General features: G+C 38.5%; 1 protein-coding gene across 1 annotated transcript in view; it reads left to right on the top strand.

Moving 5' to 3' along the window:
• The window catches only part of SDAD1 (SDA1 domain containing 1), a 90,932-nt gene that overhangs the window by 25,392 nt on the left and 57,034 nt on the right, over positions 1 to 8,506 (top strand). The window contains exons 13-21 of the mRNA XM_042782079.1: positions 1,318 to 1,376; positions 2,497 to 2,573; positions 3,386 to 3,483; positions 3,590 to 3,666; positions 4,275 to 4,404; positions 5,951 to 6,045; positions 6,192 to 6,382; positions 6,497 to 6,581; positions 7,464 to 7,625. Of these exons, the coding sequence (XP_042638013.1) occupies positions 1,318 to 1,376; positions 2,497 to 2,573; positions 3,386 to 3,483; positions 3,590 to 3,666; positions 4,275 to 4,404; positions 5,951 to 6,045; positions 6,192 to 6,382; positions 6,497 to 6,581; positions 7,464 to 7,625 (974 nt within the window). The remainder of the gene's footprint in view (positions 1 to 1,317; positions 1,377 to 2,496; positions 2,574 to 3,385; positions 3,484 to 3,589; positions 3,667 to 4,274; positions 4,405 to 5,950; positions 6,046 to 6,191; positions 6,383 to 6,496; positions 6,582 to 7,463; positions 7,626 to 8,506) is intronic.

Here is an 8,506-nt window from a genome sequence, read left to right as displayed (position 1 = left end):
AGGACCATTGTCTGCCAACCCTATATATGATGTTGGATACACTCCCCATTTAGACATACCTAATTGTTTAGCCTGTCCACCTATCTATCCATCCATATACCCCTGTTTGCCTTCACTGACAACTCAGTACTATATATGCAAAAGGGTTCATATTTGTTGTCTGTACTGCCAAGTCAGGTGTTTTTATAATACCATAAATGTTCATGTGGAAAATTCTAAAAAGGAAGTTTGATCTTTTCCTATAACTTTGTAACAGATAAAAATATTTTATCTTAGTACTATCATTGCCCTCATATATGTCCTCAATTAAAAAGAACATACAAGCAGGGAAGAAGTGATGGCTGTTTTGCTTTTGAGCTTGAACCAAGGTAGGAAGGAAGGTAATACACAGTGAGTACATAACATGAGCCAAGCACTGGGCTAGTTGCTTTACATACATCTTCTCATCTAATCCTCACATTAGTCCTGTGAGGTGTAGGAAAAGAAAGAAAAAGACCAGGGTCACTCAGCAAATAAACAGCAAACCCTAGTTTCTTTCTTTTGCCAGAGACCTTGTTTTTTACATACACTGTGCTGCTCTTTTGATGGGAGAGTTTGTATATGTGTACATATGCATTTGTTTATATTTATTCATTCAACAAATATGTAGTGCTTTCTGTGTTGGTCATTGCTTTAGATACTAGGAGTTCCACAGTGAATATAGAGCCAAGTCCTTACCTTCACAAAGCTTTCATTCTAGAGGGAAAATACAGACATTGCTATAGGTGTGTGTATATTTGTATATATACGTAAAACTCAAAATTCAATGCCATCGAGTCAATTCAACTCATAACAACCCCTCCTTGGGTTTCCGAGGCAGTATCACAATGGAAGTAGATTGCCCTCCCTTCTGAGGAGTGGCTGGTGGGTTTGAACTACCAGCCTTCTGGTTAGTAGTCAAATGCCTTAGACACTACACCCACCAGAGTTTCCATCCATCCATCCATCCATCCATCCACCTATCTATCCGTCTGTCTGTCTGTCTGTCTATCTATCTATCTATCTCTCTCTCCAAGTGAAAGAAATGTTTGGAAGAAAAAGCAGGATAAGAGAATAATGAGTACTGGGGCAGGTTCTATTTTGAATTGTATGATCCAGAAAGACCTTTTTGATAGGGCAACAATTGAGCAGAGGCTGAAGGAGGTGATGGGGTGAGCCGTGCAGATATGGGGGTTAGTAAACAGCATTGAGGCAGAACATGCATACCAATATGTTGGTTCCAGGCCTAAGAGGCAGAGTGAGAAACATTATCATCTTTCTTCTCTCTCCCATTTTCAGAAGTAACAAAGATCCTTCTGTTTGCCGCACAAGCATCTCATCACCTGGTTCCCCCAGAGGTGAGCATCCTTAAGCCGTATTTTTGGATCTCTAATACCTGAATTAAGGAGTTGGGAGGTGGAAGGAATCACAACTGAGGAAGACAGATGAAAAATAATCCACTTAGGGATTCAGCCTTCTGGGCAGAATCGACTCGATGGTGTTGAGTTTGGTTTGGTTTTTGGTGGCATAGTGGGTAAGGCACTTGGCTGCTAACCATAAAGTTGGTAGTCAAACCCACCAGCTGCTGTCTGGGAGGAAGATGAGGCAATCTGCTTCTGTAAAGATTCACAGCCTTGGAAACCGAGAAGGTTGCTGTGAGTCAGAATCGACTTGATGGCAGTGGGTTTGGTTAGTACCCAAATAACGGTGTTGCTATTGGGTAACATTGAGGTAACTTTTTCCACAGAGCTTTCTTTCCTTTTATTTTTTTTTAAAGTGAGTATAAGTGAGCTAAACGCTCCCCCCACCCTTTTTTTCACCTTTTCATTGTGATTTAGCTGAAAACTTAGCAAATGGGTTTCCCATTCAACAGTTAATACACATTTTGTTTTGTGTTGTTGATTATGGTCCCCACAAAGTAACAGCATTCCCCCCATGAGTTACCATTTCCTTTTGTCCTCCTTTCCTACCCATTCCTGTCTTCTGAGCTGGGCAAATGAGGCCTTATTGATCCTGTGTGATTGCGTGTTCTAGGGAGTACATACCTCCCTGCCGTTACTGCCCTGTATTGTTTGGCTGAAAGTTGAGCCATGGAGTCTAATTCTGTTTCATAAGCAAATATGATTAGGGGAAGTCAAGAATAGTAAGTAATAGTAATTTTTCCTCAAAGCTGTCAATTCCTGTCTTTGATTAACACAACACTGTGTTAATCCTGGATTAAACCATGTTCTTTTTTCATTTGTATTGAAAAATAATGTTAAATGAGAGTAAAATGTAGCCTGAGGATAGTCCTGAAGGCTGAATCCCTAGGTGGAGTACTTTTCATCTATCTTCTTCAGTCGTGATTCTTCCCACTCCCAAACTGAAGGTTGGGGACTGTATATCTTCTGTGAATAATATTTGTCAAATCATATGTGCTCAATATTTGAATAGGTGCAGACATTTTATCACAACTCGTTTCTTATATCCCCTTTTCAGATCATTCAGTCATTGCTAATGACTGTGGCCAACAATTTTGTTACTGACAAGAACTCTGGTGAAGTTATGACAGTAGGGTATGTAGAGTGTGGTTGGAAGTGGATGTGTTGTTGTTGTTGTTGTTGTTGTTTAAATACATTAGGTTTGGTTTAAGTAGAGCTTGCTTATCGAGATGTAAGATTTTCATTTGACAATGTAATTTCTAGAAAAACAGTTGTTTAAAATATACTACCATTTTCTTAGGAGGCTTGGCATTTTTGTTTTATTGGTCAGAATTTTAAAGAGAGAGTAGGAGAAAAGACACTTGTCATTCTAATCAACCTTTTGTCTTTTTACCAGCTTTATGCTTTCAAATGAATGATTGTTTAGTAATCTAGATGTTTTTCTCCTATCTGCTGCTCTGCATTCATATATTCCACTGGAACAATTGATTTGTTGTTGAGTCACTTTTTAATACCAAGGCAATTCAGTGACCCTTTTTTTTCAAAATTCAAAAACACTTAATGAATGTGAACACTGGTTTAAGAATTGTCTAATCTGTCCTGATGCTAAACAGTTACCTTTTTTTTCTGCCTTAGAAAATATTGCTGGCATAATAGCCCTGCAGACTTTTAACCTTTCTTTTTGACCTGGTCCCTTCTCCCTTAGAAATGGAGAGTAAATGCTGCCACAATTTAGTATCCTTGGCACCAGATGGCAGTGAAGTCCTCTAAGGCTCCTCCCACTCTCCCAGCCCCCCTCACATTGTCTGTCATGCTGCAGTTTTAGAGACATAAGCCATATTAAATCCAACTTGTGTTCCTCTTGATTTAGTTTTTTAAGAAACTTCCTTAGGTTGAAGGTTGAAATTGCTGATTTTTCTTTTTTTAAATTCATTTTCTTTTTCCAGAATCAATGCTATAAAAGAGATAACAGCTCGATGTCCTTTAGCCATGACTGAAGAACTTCTCCAAGACCTGGCCCAGTATAAAACACACAAAGATAAGAGTAAGTTGCATGTTATTTTCTGCAAACCAAAGAGTTCACAGTGGCTCACTTTTCCCTTGGTATACTCTTTGCTCCAGAGTTTCTCATTCAAGGTGTTATTTCACAGATGTGATGATGTCTGCTAGAACTTTGATTCAGCTGTTCCGAACACTGAATCCTCAGATGTTGCACAAGAAATTCCGGGTAAGTGATGTATGCTTATATTGATTGAGGGGTATGGTCTCAGGAGGTGAGAGTAATTTCCTATGATTTGAATTTTAGTATTTGTGGTGCTTCCATTATAAGTGGCAGTGATGCACACATTCTTATTCTTTAAGCTCAAAATACAACTGATTGATAATAATACCACTACCTTAAATATTTCGTAGTTGACACATGCCCTTTGATGATGACTGAGACTTGTAGTCCTGTTGAAAGCTTTTGTCATCATAACTAGAATGGAATCAGTCAGTAGCTGACAGCATTACTGAAGAACAGGTCTAGTTGGGAGGAAGGAGCAGTGAGTATATAATAGAAAGAGATGGTGATATTGAGACTTAAAAATCAGGGCAGTTTTTCTCTAATAACACCAATTTCTTCATCTGGATCAAAAGAGAATGAGAAATTAGAGACCAGAGTTGTGACTGTGGGAATTTAACTTTGATCTGAGAGATAAGTGGACTGTTTTTGTCATTCCTCCATTTTTTTTTTCATGATTTTCTTTTCTCAATTCATAATCCTTGAGTATCCCTCTTTGTGATTAACGTTTTGCAATCTGAGCACCTTGTCATAAACAGTTTTCTTTCCTTTAGGGTAAGCCTACAGAGGCCTCAATAGAAACAAGAGTGCAAGAATATGGAGAATTAGATGCTAAAGATTACATTCCAGGAGCAGAAGTTCTGGAAGTTGAGAAAGAGGAAGAGAATGCTGAAAATGATGAAGGTCCATTTTTATTTCACTATTACTTAAGGCAGAGTCATTCCTGCTATTTTTATGTTAACCTTTAAATCTTTATGCTGTTTGAAAAATCATTCCCACAGTAGATACCTGTTGAATGATGACTACATGCCAAGCAACATTCTAAGCTGGGGTTCAAACAGACATGATTCCTACTCTTAATGGCACTTACTTTCAAGTGTAGGAGGCACCTTTGATGTTGCCCTTTACATCAAAGGCATGCTCTTTGGCATTTGGGAAAAATAATGGTTTTGGGGTTTGTTGCCTGAAGAATGATGAGAGTTAGCCTTAGGAGCAGTTACCCCAAATTCTTCATGTTGAAGAATGCTTGAGGAACACCATTCTGATTTCCAGGGTTAGCAGCATTTGCCACAGTCCTCTCTTACTCCTGCTCATTCATTCATTATTTCACCATAACTTTCTTAAGCATTAGCTGTGTGCCTGCTACACTCAGTCCAAAGATGACTAATATGGTTCCTGCCCTTTTATTGCTCATAAATAACTGAGCAATAAAATGCTAACAGGATTTATGATTGGAGTAGGAGCATAAGCTCAAGAGAGAGGTCAGGTTCAAAAAGGCTTTAGAGAGATGGTGAGCCATGAACTTTATTTTGAATGATGAGGCAGGTGTTAGTGGAGACTTTCCAGGCAAAGTGTGAGTAAAATCTTGAAGGACATAGGGAACTATTAGAATGTGGATTACAAGGTGAGGGATTGATTATAAGTATTTCTGATTTAGAAAGCTTACTTTGGTGGCTTCTTGAAGAACATTAATACCTCTTTATTCAGACTTCTGTAAAGTTCCTTCACATCAAAATTTTTTTACTCAGAATGACTATTTCTAACTGATTTCTCATACAGATAAATGTATAAATATGATTAAACAAATTGAATACTTGCTGTGTGACCAAGATAAATGTACAAGTACAGATTTGATTAATGTCGACTTTTTGGAGAGAGCAGTGGCTCTAGAGTCAGAAGTGATTTTCATGATTTGATTTAGGCTGCATTTTCTAGCAGTGTGGCTCGGGACTGAGAGTTCTGAAGAATTTCTTCTGTTGAGAGGTGAGGGATTAGAGAATCTGATTGTGAGGTTTTGACATATGGTAGACACTTTGTTGTTGTCATTATGTGCTGTTGAGTTGGTTCCAACTCATTGTGACACCTGTTTACAACAGAATGAAACAGTTCCCAGTCCTGCACCATGTCACAGTCCTTGTTATGTTTGAGCCCATTGTTATAGCCACTGTGTCATTCCATTTTGTTGAGTGTCTTCCTATTTTTCACTGACCCTCTACTTTACCAAGCATGATATCCTTCTCCAGGGACATGGTAGATACTTGCTTGGTGCTTATTCCCCATTCCTGTAATTAATTAAATTGATGTAGCTTATTTAACAAACATTGCTTAATTCTTGATCAGTGGAACTTTATTTTGAGTTTCATTGACTTCTTTGGCTTGATTTTTCTCAACATACTGGAGTACCTAACATTAAAGTGGTACTAATAACAAGATGCTCTTTTTCTCACAGATGGATGGGAAAGTGCCAGTCTCAGTGAAGATGAAGATGATGATGGTGAATGGGTTGACGTGCACCACTCTTCTGATGAAGAACAGCAAGAAATTGTAAGTTTCAACGTTTCCTTTGATCAGTCCACCACTCTGATGTACTAAGTTTTCATTTTTGCTGGGCCTTGTAGGGTTTAGAATTTGAATGTCTCAGCTCCACTTGCACTGGTAGCCACTTAAGCCTTTGTTTGTGTGCTTTCAAGTCCAAGAAGCTGAACAGCATGCCCATGGAGGAGCGGAAAGCCAAAGCTGCAGCCATTAGCACTAGTCGGGTTTTAACTCAGGAAGACTTCCAGAAAATCCGCATGGCCCAATTGAGAAAAGAACTCAGTGCTGCCCCCGGGAAAGCAGAAAAGAGGAAATGTATTGAAATAGACAGTGATGAGGAGCCCAGGTAAATGGAGCATACACCAGATCATCACTCTGCTGTCATAGTAATGCAAGTGTTACAGAAAGAAATTGCATAGCTTTTTTTTTTTTTCTTTTTTTTTTTTTCCTTCAACCCCAGGGGCGAATTACTTTCACTTCGAGACATTGAACGCCTTCATAAAAAACCAAAGTCTGACAAGGAGACAAGATTAGCAACTGCAATGGTGAGTATATTGTTCCCCTAGTTTTTTTTTTAAAGAAAACAAGTAAAATGAACAATGACCCAGAATTTGTGCAGCACCGAATGGCAGTATTTAAAGTAAAAAATATTATTTTAATCAAGGTATAATTATAAGCAAGAATATTATAATTTTTATAATCAAGAAATAATGCACAGAAATTAGGTGTTAACTTAGATGAGTTTGACAATTGTATGTACCCATGTCATCACCACCCTAACAAGATACAGTATTACGTGTTCATGGTATCATGGCAGCCTAGGATATTTATCAAAGCTAACAGAAATGTTTACCATCTTTAATGAAAAGCCAAACAGACCACTGGAATCTGCCTCTGGCAAGTGCTATGGCTGTTCATAATCATGTTCTGCCTATATTCTGAACTACATTTTCTGTATCTTTATTTATCTTAGATACCTCCCCATACTGGCCTCACAATACCCTTTGCATTGCATTGTCCTGATACTGTTTAGATACATTTTAAACCCCTGCACTTTCTCCTCCACACCTTTCTTATACTGTCCCTATTCCCTGGAATGTTCCACCCTTCCCCTTCTTTCTTCCACTATGAATACCTTCATCCTGCAAAAACACAGCTGACATGTCTTCCCCCTCTGGTAAGCTCATCTGGCCTTCCCTCACCAGGCTGAATTACGACTTTTTCTTCTAACCTCCTCTGGCTCCATTACAATACATCATAGTCATTTCTGCCCTGCATTCAGTACTGCATTCAGTAGTACTGAATCGCTGGGCAACAAGGACTGTGTTCTATCCATCTTTGTGTCCTTGGCAACCATAGAGTAGATGTATATGTTGATTAGACAACTCCTTGAGGTGTGTTTTAAGAAATAATTTTTATGTTGATAGGCTGGAAAGACAGATAGAAAAGAATTTGTGAGGAAGAAAACCAAAATGAATCCATTTTCAAGTTCCACAAATAAAGAGAAGAAAAAACAGAAGAATTTTATGATGATGCGGTATAGCCAGAATGTCCGGTCAAAAAATAAGCGTTCCTTCAGAGAAAAGCAGGTGAGTTCCATTTGAAGCTTGAGTGACTAAAAAGGCACTGTCATTCTAAGACTGTCTTATATTTAAGATGGAGTCATGCCTTCTGAAGACCTTGTGTTGTGGGGTGTCTTGGGATTCTCTGTTACCATTGAGTCTATTCACTCTCATAGTGACTCTATAGGCAGAGTAGAACTGGCCTGTAGGGTTACCAATGCTGTAAATCTTTACTGAAGCAGACTGCCTCATCATTGTCCTGCGGAGCAGCTGGTGGGTTCGAACTGCTTTCAGTTAGCAGTCTTTTGTTTTACCACTGTGCTACCAGCACTCCTCATTTTGGGATTAATGGGGAGCATTTACTGGAGAACATGGATATGAGGAAGTAGTCAAAGCATGGAAATCGCAGGCCTGCTTAGTTGTGAACCAGTTGTGTGACCAAAGGGAAGTTTTTCCTCTATCAGTAGAGGGAATCAAGCTAGATAATCTCTAAGGCCCCTTCCCATGCTGAAACGCTCTGACATTTGTTCTGTGATATACTATAAAAATTAATGGAATAAAAATTTCTGGACAAAGCCCTGCTCTGTTCCTTGTTAGCAACTCTTATGTCATAAAACATCTTCCTTCTTAATGATCAAGGAATGTTTTATTTGAATAAATTTATGGTTCATTGAACACATGGACTTGTTGGTTCAAGAGTGCCTTTTCCTTGTTCTCCAGGTTTCTCACCATCTGAATATGAAATTAAACAGAACATCCATGTATGCTTCCTTACCCTGGATTTTCTTCAAAGTCTCTGTATCATAAAATTTAACTCTAGGTTCCTGGGTTGTTTTTTTTTTCCTAATTCTGCCCTTCACTTTAGACCAACACTGCCCAATAGAAATTGACTATATTTTTAATAATAA

The sequence above is a fragment of the Orycteropus afer genome, unplaced genomic scaffold, assembly GCF_000298275.1.
Source record: "Orycteropus afer afer isolate SDZICR_OR568_19922 unplaced genomic scaffold, OryAfe1.0 scaffold00235, whole genome shotgun sequence".
NCBI classification, from domain to species: Eukaryota; Metazoa; Chordata; class Mammalia; order Tubulidentata; family Orycteropodidae; genus Orycteropus; species Orycteropus afer.
The sequence above is the reverse complement of the archived record's forward strand: the minus strand, read 5'-3'. Positions and strand labels throughout refer to the sequence as shown.